The 19,948-nt window shown below is 45.3% G+C and overlaps 2 protein-coding genes across 9 annotated transcripts in view; both read left to right on the top strand.

Annotated features, from left to right (window-relative positions):
• LOC109510246 (melanopsin-A-like) overlaps window positions 1–4,271 on the top strand; it is a 10,842-nt gene extending 6,571 nt beyond the window's left edge. Inside the window, exons 7-11 of the mRNA XM_019860426.1 lie at window positions 878–985; window positions 1,956–2,145; window positions 3,277–3,441; window positions 3,537–3,596; window positions 3,914–4,271. Coding sequence (XP_019715985.1) covers window positions 878–985; window positions 1,956–2,145; window positions 3,277–3,441; window positions 3,537–3,596; window positions 3,914–4,078 — 688 coding nt within the window. The 3' untranslated portion in view covers window positions 4,079–4,271. The remainder of the gene's footprint in view (window positions 1–877; window positions 986–1,955; window positions 2,146–3,276; window positions 3,442–3,536; window positions 3,597–3,913) is intronic.
• A 1,529-nt stretch (window positions 4,272–5,800) lies between these two features.
• LOC109510208 (LIM domain-binding protein 3-like) overlaps window positions 5,801–19,948 on the top strand; it is a 24,188-nt gene continuing 10,040 nt past the window's right edge. For 3 of the 8 annotated variants that reach the window (XM_019860369.1, XM_019860371.1, XM_019860366.1), the window contains exons 1-4: window positions 5,802–5,929; window positions 14,904–15,055; window positions 16,873–16,942; window positions 19,687–19,709. In XM_019860369.1, the coding sequence (XP_019715928.1) occupies window positions 5,819–5,929; window positions 14,904–15,055; window positions 16,873–16,942; window positions 19,687–19,709 (356 nt within the window). In that variant the 5' untranslated portion in view covers window positions 5,802–5,818. Of the gene's footprint in view, window positions 5,930–9,467; window positions 9,810–14,903; window positions 15,056–16,872; window positions 16,943–17,690; window positions 17,846–19,686; window positions 19,710–19,948 lie in introns of those variants that run through there. The other 5 variants (XM_019860373.1, XM_019860372.1, XM_019860368.1 and 2 more) reach the window with 4 other exon arrangements.

Genomic DNA, 19,948 nt, shown 5'->3' with positions numbered 1-19,948 from the left:
GTGTGTGTGTGTGTGTGTGTGTGCGTGTGTGCGCGCGCGCGTGTGCGTCAGGCGCGTACGTGCCCGAGGGCCTGCTGACGTCGTGCACGTGGGACTACATGACGTTCACGCCATCGGTGCGAGCGTACACCATGCTGCTGTTCATCTTCGTCTTCTTCCTGCCGCTCCTCGTCATCGTCTACTGTTACGTCTTCATCTTCAGGGCCATACGCAACACCAACAAGTCAGTTGCTAGTCCGACACGCACGTCTGCACGTTTTCTTTTTGGTTTTTTTTTTGATTCCTCCCAAAATAAAATCCCATCCAATCAAATATGATGCGAGTTGATTGATAAAAATGCAATTGTTACTTCATTCAAAAATTCTAACTAGGAAAGGCCATTCCCAATTAATGATTTAAACCTCATGGTAAGGTTGACTTCTTTGCAAAATGTGCCTCTCAAACTCAAATGGCATTTTTGAGGGACTTTTGAAAGCGAGTTCACCTTTATCGCGAGCGGCTCAGACTCCTTTTTCATTTCGAAAGAAATCTCAAAAGCTTTGGCATTTGAACAATTGCGAATGTTTTCCTCAACCGCGCGTGTGGTTATAGGGCAGTGGGCAAGTTGAGCGGAAGCGGCGTGCACGCCCACGTGGCCTCTCGCGACTCCACCAAGTCCTTCCACCGGCTGGAGAACGAGGGGGAGAAGGGCAAGAACCCTTGCTCTACGTGGTCTCCTGGTCGCCGTACTCCACCGTGGCGCTCACCGCCTTCGCCGGGTAAAACCGAGGCCGGCGTGCCGTTTTTTTTTTTTTGGGTCCAGGAAAAAGGGGGACGCGCCAAGCGGGATACTCGGTTGCGGTCGGCCAGCGTGCGATTCTTGATGTGTTTTGCGCAGGTACGCTGACATGTTGACACCCTACATGAACTCGGTGCCCGCCGTCATCGCCAAGGCCTCGGCCATCCACAACCCCATCATCTACGCCATCACGCACCCCAAGTACAGGTAGGAGAGTCCACACCTGACCAAGTGTGACCTTCTTTGGCCTCATTCTTTCTGGCGGTCGATGACTGGACCCCGGCGGGTTTCCCCGCTTGGCTACGACGGTCGCCCAAAGAGACCGACGGCGTACCACTCGTTCACAGTGCTGCTCTCTCCCTATTTTTTTTTTCCTGTCAATACTTACTCAGGTGTTAACTCCAAGCCCCACTCAGTTGACCTAAATGTTAACTGGGCTGGAGAAGAACACACGCACGCACGAATACACACAAAAGTGCAAGTCACATCGTTGCGGGATAAAAAGGGTTTAAAACGTGGTCATCGTCACTTTGCTGATTAAAGTTTTTTGCACCGTGGAGCGATCCGAAGCTCATTTTTACACAGAAGCCATCAAAGTGGAATCCTTCCATCCATCCATTTTCGAGAGCGTTTATCCTGTTCGCGGTCACTTGACTTTGGTCCAAGCAACTCAACTCCACTCAACTCGATTTCACTTGCAAACAACCACCGCTGTATACAAAGTGCTGTACATGGAGCAAAAAGAATTCATCCGACAACAAATAATAAAACACAAAAACAATCACTTGATAGCAAAGACAGTACAAAGCGGTAAACCGTTCAAACTAAAAATCAAGTCTCATGCTGAGTCAAAAGCCAAAGAATAAGAATAAGCTTTAAGACGAGCGGTCGTCTTCCAACCCGGAGGTTGGGGGTTCAATCACCAGCCATCGCAACTGTATGGAAGTGTCCGCAAGATAACAGAACCCCCCACTTGCTCTTGATGCTGCATCATCATCAGCAGGTAAACCAGGAAATGGGTGGAGAGCGCTTTGAGTAGCTGAGTTCGAAAAGCGCTATACTGTACATGCAACAACTCATTTACCATTCATCAACTGTGTATCAAGGGAGCTGCATCCCAACTATAATGAGTGCGTGTGCGTGTGTGTGTGTGCGCGGGCCTGATATTGTTGTTCAGGGTGGCGTTGGCCAAGTACATCCCGTGTCTCGGCACTCTTCTGTGCGTGCGTCCTCTGGACCTTCGCTCGGCTGGCAGCAGTTTCGTGTCCACGCGGCGCTCCACCGTCACCAGCCAGACGTCCGACATAAGCGTGCACTTCCGACGACGCAGCAGGAGTCGCCTCTCCTCGGTCTCCGACAGCGAATCGGTGAGCCCGCCGCATCGTGCCAACCATTTGTCCCGTAGCGAGCGGTCCCGAGTCAGCGGGGTCGTCATCTCGATGAGGAGGAGCGGCGGATGACTGACCTTCTCATCCCATCCGTAAGGAGAGCCCGTACACCCTGCGGAGAAAACTCACCTCATCTCAAGTGTATTTGGAGAGCACTTTAAAACAACCACCGCTGTATACAAAGTTTTGTACGTGGGGAAAACGAGAAGTCATGAACTCCGTCTTCACCATGACAGAACAATGCAGAGTCCGCAACCCTGCAGACGGGGAGCCAATCCGCATGTTGAGCCACCAACTCATTCTTCCCTCATTGAACAAGACCCGTTCGAAGTCCTCCGCTGGACCCAAAGAGCCCCCCCCCCACACACACACACATACCCTTTTTAAACTGAGCAGCACGGATTTCTATTTGGAGGTGCTGATTCCCACCCTGAGCGCTTCACACACGGCTGCGACTCTCTCCAGTGAGAGTTGATGATCACAGCTTGATGTGACACAGTCATCATCTGCAAAAAGCAGAGCTGCAATTCCGAGGCCGGCAGACCGAGTCCCTTCAACGCCTCGGTTGCACTTTGAAATGTTGTACATCAAAGTTAGCATTGGGAGGGCAGCCCTTGCTAAAGAAAGTCCAACCTTCGCTGGAAACAAACACGGTTTACAAAAACCTCACCCGAATCGGAGATTTGACCTCCCGACGGAAGCTCCCCTCCAGCGCCCCGGAACAGACCAGTGAGGCTGAGGAGTGTGAACGCACCTTTCCCGGTCTGCCGGTCCAGAGGCACCGTCCACGTGACGTTGCAGACGGAATGCCAATCAAGACAGCCAAACAACATCCGGCGCCCGTAGGAACTTTTTCGAAGAGAAGCTTTTTAACCACCTCGCTGACCTCAACCCCGGAGATTGGAGAGGCCACCTTCCACTCCCCAGACAGTTTATCCACCTCTCCACATTTTTCAGTCGTCCACATTTGTTGAATTTGTGGAGACGTTTTACAACTGCACCGCAATCATTACATTCCTGCTTTTTTTTTCCATCTGACAATCAACATTTGTCCCTCAGCATTCACACATTCGCAATTAAGAGTGGGGTTTTTTTTTTTTTTTTGGACAGGGTTTAACAGACACGGAGGCGGACCTGACCAGTCTGAGCTCCCGGCCCGCCAGCCGCCAGGTGTCCAGTGACATCGGCAGGGACACGGCGGGATTGGCCGAATTCAAACCGTCGTCCAGCTTCAAGGGAAAAATGAAGAATCACGACTCGGGAATCTTTGAGAGGGTCAGCCGGCGATAAATATCGTGTTGTTGACGTCACTGTTTGTTTGGGAGAAACCTTTGACCTCAATCTTTGTGCGTTTGTTTATCCTGGCGTAGACATCTTTTGACACGGACATTTCCATGATTGGCATCGGCGAACGCGGCAGCATTCCGAATGTGAGTATCGAACGACACCACGACGGGAATGAATGTCCCCTTTGTCGGATCATCTATCCTATTTGGACGCACTCTTAACTTCGGACCTCCGAGTATTACCACCATCCGTCTGCTCTGACTAGCTTGTGCTCAATTTTCCTTCCAACTTGCGGTGGTAGGCTGTATTCAATGAGTTCACAATGTTTACGCCCCACAGATGCGCAATTGAGTAACCGCACTGTTCTGTACCTACCTTGCAAAAAAAAAAAAAAAAATCAGATTGTAAAGCTTACCATTTGTGTAAGCGTTGTACACCTTAACATTTTGTCCACCGGCAGAGTGGCGACTTGGGAGACGCTCACGCGAGCAGAAGCGTGCTAAGTCGTATCCCGAGCATCGTCATTACCACGGAGTCCAGCCCCTTCCTCCCCATCGGACGCAGCGGCTCACGCTACACCCGGGCCAAGGCCACCTACAGCAGCACGGGGGCCGGCTCTGGATGAAGCACGAGATCGGTCCGCTTTCCGTCGGAATCTTCGAAACGCACACACACAATGACACAAACACGGAAATTTGCTTTGTATTCAATGACCCTCTTAAATAGCGAGCACGCTTCATATACATGTTGTCGCCCGCTTTGTATTTAGGTTGTCAAGAGTTCTACAATAGTTTCGCATTCATTTCGCTGTTTTTTTTTTTCCACCCTGATAATTGGCCAGTTCCATTTTATTTATTATATTATTTCATTTTTTAAAGTTCAGTCCTCTTATTAAAATAATCTTTTGGTTTTAGAGGCGCGACAATGCATCCATTAATCAACAACGAATCGAAAAATACACCAAAAAATATGAACGTGGTCAAAGAGTTTTAATGTTCATTTTTTTTTATTTGTGTGTTTTGAAGACTTTTGTGAGCAACTGTTATGTTGTTGTTGGTTTTCTGGGGTTCTTGTTTCACTGATTACAGTCGAACCTCGTTTCGGCGTACCCCTTTTACGTTTCCACCGCTGAAACATTCACATTTCACAGTCCCGATGTCAAGATGTTCATTTTCCACTTCCCATTTTGTTTATCCTCACTAGAGTCAAGAGTTTTATTTGACTTTTCATAACCTTTCATCCTTAAAATGTGAACTAGAACATTGTGTATTATACACTTACTATCCCTAATGTAAAATCACATTTAATATGTTGTTTCTTAGACCTATTGTTCATCTACATTCACGTCACCATTTGCTTTTATTTTTATGAATAAAAAAAAACAAAAAAAAAAAAAAACAGCCTTGTTTGCTCCCAGTTCAGCCATTACGATGATGCTTTATTTCTGTATTATAGTCAAAATCTAAAGACATGAACACAATGTGGACACACAGGCTTCGGAATACAGTATCTTCTTCCACAGCCATCTAGGTTAAAAACACATTGTCAAATCAACTCCAAAGTACGAGACATAAAAACATGAATGAAAATTGTAATGGTCCTCTGGTCGAGGAGGGTCGTGGTGCTGGTCACAGAGTCAGTGCCACAATGGACCGGTTGCTAGTCGATGGCAGATCATATTTAGATAAACTGAACCGGTCGCCAGTCAATTTCAAGGCACGTAGAGGCAAACAACGGACAGGTGACTCATGTCAGGGCAACCGTTTCTCAATGTCACGCAGAGTCCAGTCTCGTGAACTATGCGGTCTTTCTAAGAATGTAGTAAGGAACCAACTTCCTATGAACGCTAGTCTCTTTATAATTGGAATGGCTCGGTACTTTGTTTTTACGCGTGCTTTCAATTGGAACTGGACTTGGGCAGTGACCGATAACTTTTCCCAAGATCACATGCACGGACAAGAACGGCAATTGAAAAATGGCTATAGATCAGCAGTGGCCTGGTCACAAGCACTGGACATATACAAAAAATGGATTGGTCGCTACAGTTCATGGCAGAACCCCGAAAGAGAAACAATGGACATTAATGTGCTAGTGTATCACGCTGCACATTCTGAATTAACAAAGATAAGTCAGTCAGTCCCACACAGTTTTCGGAAAGTCAGTCAATAATATATTTATTATTGTTTTGTTATGTTTATAATATTTTGACAAGGCTGTGGCTTAAAAAGTAATTGATGTATACGATTAGGGGCGTGTCAGGAAGTGACCGACCTCCTCACGTGTCGGCCAGCTGTTACTGTCTCTTTAAATACAAAGCCGGGCACCACAGAAGAAGAAATAAGACACCAGATAAGAAGAAAGTCCCATGCCACACTCGCCGGCGGGCCCCTCACGACCTGGTTGGACCCCCTCGGGAGGAACGAGTAACTCCACAGCAGAGCCCCAAAGTCACAGTATGGCGGCACAACACTCGCAGGTACTTTGACGCGTGTTCGTACTTTTTGTGCCCTTCTGTTGCCGCCTAATCCCCTTTATCTTCATCACCGGCCGGCGGCACTCCCCCTGAGGTGAATCCGGCGCAGGTTGCATGTGACGTCATCACGTTGGTCCCTTTTTTGCGTGGCGCCTTTTTTTGAGAGAGTAATTTTCAAGTACAGAACCACACAAAAAAACCTCACCATTATTGTTTTTTTTTTTTTTTTAATTATGATCACAGATTTAGGCCGGAGATATATGCTGTTTAGATCCATATCCATGAGTGGTTTAATGGCAAAACGTCATTGATGAATACTGTCCTTTAATGCGAAAGCACATTTCTGCCATTATTTTTTTTCCCATGAAGTGATGACTTCAAAATACAAACCAGAAATGCCTTTCTCGCATTGCAAAACAGTTTCATTTTAAATATATTAACGTTAAACTGGGGCCTGATCTTTTCGTCAATTGTTTCCAGTCAAGAAATGTGTGTCCGCAGTCACCCAAATGGCTGAAACTTGCCCAAAACTTCCTCCTGTTATACGCCGTGGATTTAAGAGCACGTGCCCAATACCGTTTTCTGTCTCCACATGTTGCTGACATCATGCTAAATCCGCCATTGTTGTTGTAAATACTGGAGTAATATTCAGGAACAAAAAAAAAACGGGATAGCACGTGCTGCTGATTGGAGTGAACTGAATGAGAGCTCCGTCTAGTGGAGAAATGGTGCATGGACGTCACTCGGTGACGTCAACACCAAACACGATTTACTGTTCCATCAGAAAGTACAATTTCCGGCTGATTATGGTTTTACAAATTCGGCCTACCGATTAAATGGCCGGACCCTATCTCTATAAATGCTATCATTTGCTAAAACTATTCTGATATTTACTAGCTTCATTTGTTTTTGTTTGTGTGCGCGTAAATGCGTGTGACATTTACTGGTGTGGTCTTAAAACAAGAAGAAGCCACAAGAAATTACAATTGTGTGTGTTTGTGTGGTTTGTGTGCGTAAAGCGATCCCCAGCAAAATGATCCTTTGGGGAACTATCTCAGACGTTCCCTCCGACAGGCCCCCTGCATCCCGGGCGAGATACAATATCACTCATCCAGGCGACATTGGTGGCATTCCTATCTGTGACAAAAGTGTCTAAACTTAGACGCTGATACCGGTGGCCATGCTAGCTGCTTTCAGCGCGCGCGCGCACACACACACACACACACATACACACACACACACACACACACACACACTCTTCGTCCTCTTCGGCAGTTGTTGGCGCTATAGTGCGGCAGTCTGAATACATCGGAGACTCATCATCTGCGTCAGAAAGGAAGGCGTTCTTCATAATGTTGTGTCATTGTGTTGAATTACTCGCAATATCGATACTCAGTATTGGCGAGTATAATCATGCATCGCACTCAGAGTGAATATCCGTGCTGATATTTTTTATTTAGTTATTTTTAATGGTATCGAACATCCCTAAAGATTTTGATAATGAAAAATAACTAGAAATGCAATAGTTAATGAATTGCCTTGTAATTCAGGCTATTCGACAGAACATTAACATCATTCACCAAATCCTCATTAGTTGAAGCCCTAAACATAATACTGGTGTTGAATAAAAAACATTAAAAAGCGTAAGTTCTGCACTGAATCATCAATGCGAACCCGCTCTTAGGTACTAAAATTGAAGACCAAATCGAATTAGAAATGCGTGTTAAGGAGAAATAATGATAGTGATTTGTTTTATTTTGGATTTGTGTTTGACCGAAGACGTTCAGACGATGTATGCCCGCAGCTCTGCTTTGCGCGCGCGTGCCCACCTGTTGTCAACGGCTGCCAAAATAAAAAGCCATTAAGTTGACAGGCACAATCGCTTGTTGTGGCTCACTGACAAAAAAAAAAAGCGAGCATTGCCAAATCACATAACAAGCACACCGCTGATTTTAGGCTAGCCATGTGCAGCTTTTGTCACATTAAATGGGGCCTTTCTAACCTGGTCGTTTCAATCATTTTAGCCCACTTTATTTCCAGCTACATTTATTTTTTACATCTGTCTCGTAAAGCATTGTTGTCTGGGAGAGGTATCGTGAAAAAGATGAATTTTGCTCTTCTATTTGGACCAAATCTTTGACCCACCTTTCAGAATTGAGAAGTTCTTCAAGTTTCGTAATAATCTGATCGAAATAGCCTCTGTGCTATCGTAAGCACGTGTAGCTACATTTTGAAATCAAACATGTTTTTCAATCTTTTTTTTTTTACATTTGCTGGGATAGAGTTTTATTAAAATGGGTCACTGCCAGGGCTGGCGTGAAGTAGGAGCTGAGTCCCAATATTGTGCATCTGAGATTTCATCGGAAATATTGCCTTTGCCGATGTAAAAATATTTTTGCTGTGAATGGTGCATGAAAGCTCCGTTTTCACTTGTTAATGACTCCGTGCACATTTCATGAATAGTCCGCCAGTTTTGAAGAAGGACTCAAGTTAAAGTGTGAGTAAAAACTCCAATAGCAAGGTGTGTGTAATCGTTGGTACTGAAGTGCGCTGTCACGGTTACCATGGGGACAGCGAGGGAATAAAAACAAACCACAAGCATAGAAGATGGCGAGGTTACGAGTTGCAGGAGCACGACTCAAGCATGATGTCACTCTGCTCTACTCTCTTTTCAGTAAGTTAAAACGTTTGACTTTTAAATGATCTCTTGACTCATATGATGTCATATTTGTTTTCATGGTGAGCATTTTTTTTTTTTTTTTTTTAACATGTGGCTGCGTGAAGAGCGTGAGAGCCCCTTCAAACTCTCGAGTTGTTCCTCTCGGGAGGCGACTGAATGAGAGCACAGGATGTGTTTTTTTTTTTCCTAGAAGAATTTATTTTTTCACATTTTTGTCATTGTTGCGAGCCAAAATTTGAATTGCAAGTCACTCAAATTTTGGGTGAACCAAAACGAAAATGGAGGGGTCAGACCAATAACGGTATGCCATGTTCACCAATATCAAGGAACTGATACTTTTGTTACATATAATTGCCATTAAATCAATGACAAATCTATTTCTGAAAAATATGATTTTGACAATAAAAATAAATAAATAAAAAACAACTAGGGCTGCAACTCATGATTATTTAAATAATTGAAGAATCCGTCAATTCTTTTGGCCATGAATCGACGAATCAGATGAAAACTACATTTTAAAACCAATCCCTTGATTTTTCCTGAGATATTGCTGTTCCGTCTGGCGATATCTTTTTGTACCTCCAGGAACGTGTTCTCACTTTCTGAACGGCGACCTCTTACTAATAGGCCAGGTGACATTTCCGCAATGGCCTCCCTTCTTTTCATGCGTGACCTTTTCATTGTTTTATTGTCGCCAGCCTCGCCCATTGTAGGGAGTCCCTGAAGGGGGGAGTCCGATTTTTGGGAGACTGGAGGGTGGGGGGGTAGTAGAAGAATCAAGCGGGTCTATATTAGCGCTGGTGAATCACAGCGAGCATGCTAATGCCACACCATGCCACCCGACTATCTGTGTCTATTCTTAGCCTGTCACTTCAGTTCGTCCGAGCAGGCAAGTCCCGCTCTTCCTGCTGGTCTTCCTTGCACTTCTTCATTGTGCTCACGTCGTCGTCGTCTTCTTCTTCTTGTGCTCTCAGAGGCCCCCGGTCCTCCCTCGCGTCCTGACGCTCTGGCCATCATAGACCACTGAGCCAAGACAACACCGAAAAAAAAAAAAAAAAAAGCTGTGACCTCCTTTTTAGGAAAAAGGAACTTTTCCTCACCTGGAACATGAGCTCGTACACGGTATCGCTGCCCGGGCCGGGACCTTGGGGCTTCCGGCTCCAGGGAGGGAAGGACTTCAACATGCCGCTCACCATCTCCAGGGTAGGATGATGCTCACATTCTTCTGCTCCTGGTAGTTCTTGAGATTCACAACCACAAACATCTTGATTGGCCTAGTACACGTAGTATCCTTAAGATGCAAGTGACCAAACTTGTGAATTTTTACAGATGCCGGCCGTAGTTCGGACGATTTTTCGCCTTGACTTGCAATTGCAAACTTGGTATCGGAGCGCTGTGTGGTGTCTAAGTCCCTTCACATGTAGCTTAAATAAAACGGAAAGAATGACGTCTTGTTTTTAAAGCAACCACATCATGCTAACACATAATGGGAACTCTGTTGACAGGCTAGCAATTACCATCAGTGTGGTGGTGTTCTAATCCTTGAGGCGACAGCTATTAGAACACAAACGGCGTAGCAAACAAACACAGAAAATCGCTATACTCACTGGGACATGTATTCTCTATCCTCTGTGAAGAATGATCAGTATTCGTGCGTCTTACATAAGAATGAGGAGTCTCTGTATAGCCATGTCTGTATTCTACTGCCCCCAGGTGGCGTAGCGGCACGTTGAAGTGAGAAGAGTAACGAAAATTGTTTAAACATCTGTTTTTACTTTGGCAAAGAATGAACAAAGATTTTTGCAGATTTTCTGACATGTTGTAAACCAGGGGTGCCCAACCAGTCGGTTGCGATCGACCGGTAGCCCGCGATCAACTTGTCCTGAGTCCATCGCCGAGGTTTGAGAGAGAACTGGAGGTTGGGGGGGAGAAAATTGTGTGTCTATGTGCGTGTTATTATGATTATTATTATTATTTTTGTTAGTGTACCATGCACCCTAAGCATCCGGTCAGTCTCACCTTTCACAAAAAAGTATTTAAAAAGGAAATTAAAAAAGCAGGTCCCCTTTGAACCACGATGGCACGTGACCTCCATCACTCGAAGTTGTTAGTGGTCAGCAGTCTGCAAATGCAGACCTCTTGCAATATATCTTTTGTGTGTGTGTTACGGTTGAATGTGCAAAAATTGGTTGGCTTGAAAAGTAGATCTCTAGTCATCTTTGTGCATTTTCTGCACTGTCAATTTGAAATCATTTCTTGTTTTGAAATCAAGAGATGGAAACAAACAATAATAATCCAAATTGAAAAAAAATAATGGTTCATTGATGATTGAAATAATCATTAGGTGCAGCCCTTGCACAAGGAGTCATTGGGAATCAACTGTGTTTGGCTCCGTTCAGTATTGAATAAATCATGGTGGTTTCTTATTGGTTCTCCTCCATCCTTCATGCCTGGTCTCAAAGTACATCGAATGGCACGTCCTCAGAACGAGATCCAAAATGCTTCCGCCACCAACAAATGGCTTCCTCAATCATTTGCAGTTTATGCCCAGAGGACAGAAGCCTTTTGGGGACACGAGTGAGGTGTCCTGGTGGGGTGCAATTGGGGTGGAGGGCGTGGCAGCTGTCAGCATTTGTCTCGCGCCAGGACGGCCGAAAGCGGATCCGCGGTGGCCTAAAAGTGGAAGCGGTGTTGGGTTCACGTGCGCTTGGAATAGAAAGCCTTAAGTCCGGATCCTCTGTTGCACTTTCAGGATGTTACGTGGCGATTGTTTGATAGGAAGTCACTTTGGCAGCTGGAGTGTACGCAGGTGCACAATATTACTTCGCCGTGTGGACTCAACTCAACTCAAGTGTATTTCTAGAGAAAAACGCTGGAATGAAAAATCAAGTCTCATCCCAAGTCAAAATGCAAAAGAATAAAAAAGACGAGTTTGAAAGAGGGGCAGTAAGGGGGATCGCCAAAGAGAGGGAGCGGCAATGGAAAAGTCTCCGCCCCCTCTGAGCCTCCGCTTAGTTCTTGCTACCTGTAATAGTGTCTGGTCCGCAGGTGCAGAGGACCACAGGTGCATAAAAAGTTACTCGGGATGACAGATGTGCAAATAAACAATGAGAGGGGAAGTTAAAAGCTTTTTTTTTTTTTTAAATCCTCGCTGTGGCATGAGCATCCGCGGCATGACCGCAACACTTGTGTCAGAGCCCATAGCGACGAAGGACTGGTCGCCACCCATTTCAGGGCCCATTTAGATACCCGTCTTGGTCTAATTCTGTGCCGGTGCATCTTTCCTTCTCTTTCACGTCACAATTGGACCGCCGTATGCTTTATTTTCAACGGGTTCAATCTATTTTATCTTCCTGCTCACGTCGCCAAATGTGAGCATCTTGAAAGTAATCCGCCCTTTTAATCCGCGTTGGTATCGCTGTGAAAACTGACTCCCGCACTTGGAGCTCCGCAGCTCCGAGGCCTCCAAATTGCAAGCAGGAAATCACTCTGCCGTTTTGCTCGGGGCGGTCCGTGGCTGACTTTGGAGAATGTGAAGACGTCCGACTTGTCATTGCGTCTCGCAAGATTCAGTCGAACGTCAGCTCTTTGGCACCCCCGACCCCGGATTGAAATGTCATTATTTCAGGATTCCCGATGACCTGACAATTGCAGACCGCAGGAGAAATCAGTCAGTACAGTAAATAGTTGCAAGTTGTATGTCAGCATTTGAAACATAACTGCACTCGGGTACATGTTTGAAAATTTCGCAATTCAAAAATGCCGTAAAATGGTAAAAATGACAACTGCCGGAATTCGGTCGGGGATGCACCCTGGTCCGGTCGCCAGCAAATATCAGGCCACACAGACATACACAAAGGACTGGTCGCTGGTCAATGTCAGCAAGCAAGCATTCCCTACTCACATTCACACATCAGGACAACTTCCAGTCTTGAATGAAGTTGAAATGCTAAGTGTTTGGAAGGTGGGAGAAAAACACGGACAGTGCTTGCAAACTCTACTCAGGGAAGCCCGAGAGCCAGAACCTCAGAACAGTTACAGACATTTCTGATGTCGTAAAAAAGTAACTGTCTCAAAAAAGTAGACATTGTCTTGCACGTGAGCTATTTCAATGGAATTGATAACCAGCTGTCTGACACGTTGACTTCAAACATGACCACTGTTTGAAAGGATGTCAAAAAATGACATTCAAATATTGATTTACTGTATCAACCGCAATGTTGAGGAAACGGAATGTGTATGTGGTACAAATACAGGACATCGAAGGGTCCACTTGAAGTAAGCCAGTGGGCCGAGTAGCTTCTTCTGCACAGTACTGTTGTTAAGGCGCAACTGTTGACAGGCACACGGCCGTTTTTAGCGACTGAAGGTCAGCCAACACACACACACACACACACACGCACATCTTATCAGTTAGCTCCTCCGTTAGCATCTACTGTTACATGTGCGCAGGGTCACTGCAGTTACTTTAAGATGGCCAAGATAACCTCTGCAGATATGACATATTTTTAGTCTACTCAGAAGCACTCGCTCAGCTTGGACCGTTGCGAGCTAACGCATCAGAGTTGCACTTTCATAGGCAGAATTTATTCTATCATCAGGGTTATATGCAGTACTGCAATACACTGTTTCGAGTCAATGAAGTGACTAGTTGTGGTCGAAACACAGAACCGTGTGGGATTCCATGACTTAGTTTTGCCGGCAGTGATTGTTTGAATTCATTATTTTTCACTCAGCTGGGACATCTGGGAGCTAAACCTTCATAGCTGAACTTTTCTTGGAAAAATAGAAATATGACAGGGTCATATGAAATACTACAACATATTCTGTTTGTGGACAACTAAGCCAATAATAGTGGCCCAAGCATGGAACCCTGCGGGAGGCCATGACTGACTTCTGTTGGTATCCTATTTCTCTGAGCTGGGCCCTCTGGGAGATTAACCTTCATAGTTGTATCATAGAAAGACAGATTCTTACCTGTCAAATGTAGTGCTACAATGTGTTTTGTTGATGGACAATTAAGAACCCTGTGGTACGTCATGGCTTTTGTTTGCTGGCATTTAATATTTTGCTTTCATTGTATTTGGTGATGATTTTTAAAAAATAGAATATTGAATGTATTGGATAGATAAAATGGATGACAGTGAAATTATCCATATTTTCCTATACCTACCCTTTACCATACCAACAAATCAAAATGATGACCATTTTATTCTTGATCCACTGGGTTGACATCAATAATGCAGTTATTTTTTGTTTTTTTTAATGGTGCACCCAATGAAACTGTTGCATCTGTTTTGGGTGGTGGTGAAAGTAGGCCAGACGTTCCTGCGACTGATCATCAAGCGGCTCGCATTAGGGCACTTTAATCAGACCCTCTTTGATCGACAGCATCTGCCTGCACACACCGTCGATGAAAGTGGAGCATGGCTTAAAATTTACGGTCATTTCACATTGACGCAAATGTTTTAAGCATTTTATCCACATGATCAATAACCTCTTCATTTGATGTCCAATTTTTTTTAATCCAAATTTGCCCTCTGATCAACTCGGAACGTGTCCATTTTTTTTTTTTTTTTTTTTTAATCTGCTCTCACGCCCAAATTGTGGTGGCCAGCTCTCCCGCAAGCCATCATGAGGACAAGCTTGATAGAAAATGGGTGCGAGGATGGATGCATGCTGGCTAGGTTGCACTTTTTCGAATGAGTCTATTCCTGCTTGTCCTTAATGGAGTCCTCCAGGTGTAAAGTTCAGAGGTGGTGACTCATGGGTCAGTGGCTGCAAATAGCGCAGCGCAGCGACCACAAAGGGGGGCTTTTGGGGGTTAAAAAGAGTAAGCCTAGCGTGTGTGTGTGTGTGTGTGTGTGTGTGTGTGTGTGTGTGTGTGTGTGTGTGTGTGTGTGTGTGTGTGTGTGTGTGTGTGTGTGTGTGTGTGTGGACAGCTGCGCAGGATTCACAGGGTGGTGCCATGGAGGCCGGCCGATGATCCGCTGTGCTTAGATGAACTTGAGTGAGCATTCAAGTTACGAGTGACCAGCGGACATGTTGCCACTCGAGCCAAGCGGAAACGCCAAATGAAATGATAATGGTTCTTTGATACCCTTGCAAGTGGGCAAGGACAGCCAGAGTTACTGATGCATATTAAGCAGTTAATCTAACGAGTCAAACACAGCAAAACCATGAGAACACTCACAGGGAGCTGCTGTAGACCACAGCTCACGCCCGAACCTTCTCACGCAGACGAACCTTCTCCCGATTCTGACTGATTTCCGTTTGCCTGTGCTGATTTTTGTCCAGATCACGCCGGGCAGCAAGGCGGCGCACGCCAACCTGGTTCAGGGAGACGTCATTATGGCCATCGACGGCGTGAGCACGGAGGGCATGACCCACCTGGATGCCCAGAACAAGATCAAGATGGCCAACTACAATCTGGCACTCACCATGACCAAGTAAGAGCCGATGCCCTCCACCCGAAACAGTTTGCCTTGACCCACCTGACTCTGTGCCTTTGAACCGAGTGAGGCAGGACATATCGGGCCTGGAAATGGCGAGTCATTTTCGCGGAACATCAACAGTTAACATAATTGAGAATTTGCAGTTGATGTTCAATCCCAGGGGGCTGGATTGGCTTTATCTTTGACACACCCAACCGACCTTGAGATATTTCACCAAATCGTTCTTTATTTTTTATGTTGTTCTTGTCAGCAAATTGATATTTCTTAATTTTTAAATTGTTTCTCTTCTCCCAGGAGGACTTTTGTTTATTTTTTTTTTTTGCTCCATATTCTTGAAAGCTTCTTATTCCTCGCTGGAAAACAACATTTAATTCCTCTCTTTTATTGTTTTTCTTTTCCTCCTCTCAAGGGCTCCGGCTTACAGCTCATGGAGGAGAAAAAGAAAAGTAATAACACAAATATAGTAGTAATGTACATGCCAAAGATGTGAGCAGATATGAAGATATTGTTGACTCGTGCATCCCTGCGCACGCTTGGAGAAAGCGACCCCAGGGGGTAAAGATGCCACGTGACCAACACGACACACAGGAGACAGTTTACAAAAGCAATTTGCTCACTACTGCGATTGGCTGGCAACCGGTTCAGGGTGTTCCCAGCCTACAGCCCCCAAGACAGCTGGGAAAGGCTCCGGCACGCCCGCGACCCTCCTGGGGAGAAGCGGCTCAGATCATAGATGGAGGGGGGGGGGGGGGGGGGGCTGCGTCGCCAAAGACATTGTGACTGTTTATATGTGTGAAACTTTTGACTGTCTCTGGTATGGAGGAGGAGGAAAAAAAGATTTTCTGTGAGGCGACGGACTGGTAACATCTGACGACACACATATTACGATGAGAATTATGACTTGTAATTGTAAATCTTTACAACTTTCCACTGTACCTCCTTTGAAAACAAAATGGTAGTTGTGATGTCACTGAGGACCTGCGAGGGTTTCTTAAAGGGGCGGTTACCCCATCGTGACGGGGTGGACACACGCATGCCAATATGAACGGAACCCAAAACGTGAACATGCGTCTTCAAAATGACTTGTTGAACCTCTAAGCCGTGTCTATTTTGTTTTTTTAACTTCACAAAGGAAGTATAAAATCCCCACATATGTTCTTGAGTGTCAAAAGGTTAAGAGGGAAGCCACCACATGGCCTCTCGGTCACCTGGAGATTTTTCTTAGTGTCATGTTTTTGATTATAAATAACTAGTCCTCAAAGAGGGCATTGGCGTGGATGTGGACGTGCCCCCTGGTCGCCCCAAACATTTTTTTCCCCCCTTCACAGATAAGATCTGATAAGATGAGTGAGGAAATGAATGTTGGTGCACGCCGAGGGCCAAGCGATATCTCATAACCGAGCGCCAACGCTCCGGGTGATGCACAGAAGACGCAATGCCCGGGATGAGGGTGAGGATGAGGGTGGATTTTGACCTCCCCCAGAGAGAGCGTTGAAAGCGTGTTGAGCGTGTGGGGATGAAGAAGGTTTGTTGGCACGTTCCTGCAAGTCACCGCACCGCCATCGTTGGCGTCATTTTCTTGCTTTTCAAACGTTTCCGTGATGCCTGCGGAGGAAACGCTGCACAAGGTCAACGTGGCAGACAAAATCAGCTCAATCAAGTCAAACTACAACCTGGGTGGGGTTAGAGAGGGAGCGATAATGTCAGAAATATGTTTGCGCAGTCACGTTTTGCCACGAAATGTTTCATTTCCACCTTCAAACGTGACCTTTTCCGTCTGTCAAATGAACGTTTTCCTCTCTTCTCTCGAGGTCAAAGCGTCCTGTTGCCATGCCAACGCCCAGAATTGACTCCGGCATTTCCTTGATCCCTCACCAGCAGGTGAGCTTTCCCATCTAGCATCGCTCTTCTCCGTTCTTTTCGCTACACTCCAAAGCCTTAAATGCGACGTCTTTGCCTTCCAAAGCGGAGGAAACCATCAAACCAAGACTTCAAACATGAAAATGAATTTGACATGAATTCTCATACTCGCCATATCAAGGGTTCTCAACCTTTGTGGGTCCAGGACTCCCTTGCAGGTTTAATGTTTTCCAAGGGAGCCTTGTTAATCCGAATTAGTTCTTCCTAAATGTTATAGCATTTAAAAGAAGAATTCTTCATGCTCTGACATTTTACAACAATAAAGTTGTATTATCCAAGATCAGTGATCATAGTAATATTCAAGTCAGAGTTTAACAAAGTCGTGAATTTCCCCCAAAATATTCTCTTAATAATCCGCCTTTTATTCTGGAAAAAAATTTGCCTTTATTTTCCCATGAAATTTTTTTTTTTTTTAGAATTGTCTCCTGTCATAATACAGCTTTTGTTTACTGATGCGCCCATCCTCGTATGTCGATACGTTTTTTTTAAAACAATCAGACATCTGAATTAATTGCAATATATTTACCCCCAAACTATGGCTGGTGGGGGGGTCCGAGGACCCCAGTTTGAGAACCTGCTGCTGCCCCCTTGTGGTCACTTTAACAGGTTAGAACAGAGGCATATTCATAACTTGATGGTAACATAATGGTATACATTTTTTGTTGATGAACCGCTTATGCCCCCGTCTCCTCCCTGGCCGTGGTCGCAGGTGAACGGTCGCCCGTCGGTCCGCGGCGCCTCACCGGGGCCCGCGGAAGCGGCCGGCGGCCCCGCCCGCAGGAAGCAGTATAACTCGCCCATCGGCCTGTATTCAGAGGAAACTCTGAGAGAAATGGCGGCCATTCAGGCGGGCCTGCCCGTGGGGTACGTAGCCAGGAAAAAAAAATGTGGCAGGAGTGTGATGAGCTACGACTTAACAATGGTACCTTGAAGCTAGAGTAGGGTCCCACTGATTCATTGAATAATGGCCCTTTTCAAAATCATAATCGGTTATAGTTTTGACAATTAAATGCCAATACATTCTCGCTTTCTCATGGCGCAGTCAATGCTATTCGGTGTTGAACCAAAACGGGATCCAATCTTTGTCTTATTTGTTTTTAAAAAGTTTCCCAGCAAGAAATGTGTGGCCAGAGTCGCACAATTGCAGAAACGTAGCCGGAACATTCTCCCGCCGATACTATTCCCCATCTTGACTTGTCGCTGATATCACGCTGACGAGCTTCTGACGAGCTTCTGCACCATTAACAGTAACTCGGTAAATCTGCTAACGTTGTTGTAAATGAAACGGCCACACCAGAACTGCAACATGACGTCATCTCCCTCGAAGCACATTAAGTGTACATTGAATGGCGTCAGAGCTCCAACTAGTGGACAAATGGTACAAGGACGTACATGAGTATATATATATATATATATATATATATATATATATATATATGTGTATGTGTGTATGTGGAAAGGTTTAATCATCAAAACTCCGATCGATCATGAGTTTGAGAAAAAAAAAAGGCGTGGAGTATAATATAAAACACACACAATACAGAGCAAATAAAGTAGTGTAATGCCTGTTGCATGCAGGCAAGGAGAAATGCGCAAACCATTTATTGAACAGAACAAACGGCTAAGCTCACAAATTCAGAATGAGACCCAAGGAGCTGCTGTAGGCCACAACCATCTCTGATTTAGAAAGAAAAAAGAAAAAATAAATGATTGCTTTGACACCGTCCTGTGGCATCTTGGTTTCAAAGAGCCGAGTCGAATTGGATTGAGAAGCTTCATTTAGTGTTTGGCCAATTACATACAAGTCAAGGTACCACTGTGCTTGTGTTGTTGAACGATCAGCGAAGTTGTGACGAAGTTGCACTTTGATGTCCGAGCTTCGTGTCATGTGACGGAGAAAAGCAAGAGCCTCAGAACATTTGCTGTCGAAGGGAAAGCAGAACGGATTTGTTCGTATAAAGCCATCCCTGATCAAATTATTGGCTAATTATTTTCATTATTCAAATTGCAGTTTCGTGTTTTATCATTTAGATGAAATGAATTAATTTATATGAATCAGACTAACAAATGACTGAATTTTGGGTTCATCAAATTTTCAACAAATATTACAAGACTGTTGATAAAGTCAATGCTGGCTCCAGAAAAGAATTCAATATTCCAAGATGAGATGGAAAGAATTTCTGCTCTGATTTTTGGAGCGATGGCGTCTTCCTGTTGACTGTTTTGAGATGAGCGCTGGTGTGGACGCGACGCGACAGATCTCCGACTCCATGATCCAGAACGCCTCTCTGGTTGGTTGGTGCAAGAAATGATTGGCAGCGAAGAAAAGCGCATTGATTTGTTGTTCGTGGGGTTTTTTTTCCCGTGGTGCTCGGCATTTGGAGTTTTGAGCAGCACCGCCTCAATGCCGCGAATTGAAAATCACATTTGCGAAGGTCTCTCGCTCCAAGTCTGGAGCCGTTTGAATCATTCAGGTTAGTCGAATCCTCTTCCAGAGAAGCGGCAAATGACATCATTCCTGATGATGTCACACTCACATCTCTCCTCCTCAGTCAAGACGTTCACCTCCTTGCTTCCTCTGGAGCTCTCCTCCTCCTCCTCCCATGAACTGAAGGTGATGATGTCACATGACTAATGTCCTTCTCTCTCCTCATTTTCCTCATATTGGCTGGCCGCCTTCATCCTCCGCTCATGGCCAAAACCAGGTTTTCAGCCCCCCTGCTCCCAAGTTAGTATCGTCCTGCCGAGCGCATCACATATCAAGTGTGTTTGTGCTCGTGTGTGTGTGTGTGTGAGTGGGTGTGTTCGCATTGTCATGGTAGCGCTGACTTGAAGATTGCACGGCACGTTGGCCCAGGAAGAAGCTGCTGATTTGGGGTGTGTTTGTTTTTCAAGTTGCAGTGATATGGTGCTACTAAAACCTAGCCGCTGGCTTTTTTGTTGTTGTTTTTTTTTTTGTTTTTCTGG

This window comes from Hippocampus comes, unplaced genomic scaffold (genome assembly GCF_001891065.2).
Source record: "Hippocampus comes isolate QL1 unplaced genomic scaffold, H_comes_QL1_v1.1 scaffold39, whole genome shotgun sequence".
Taxonomy (NCBI): Eukaryota; Metazoa; Chordata; class Actinopteri; order Syngnathiformes; family Syngnathidae; genus Hippocampus; species Hippocampus comes.
Note: the sequence above shows the minus strand (reverse complement) of the source record. Positions and strands in the feature narration are given on the sequence as shown.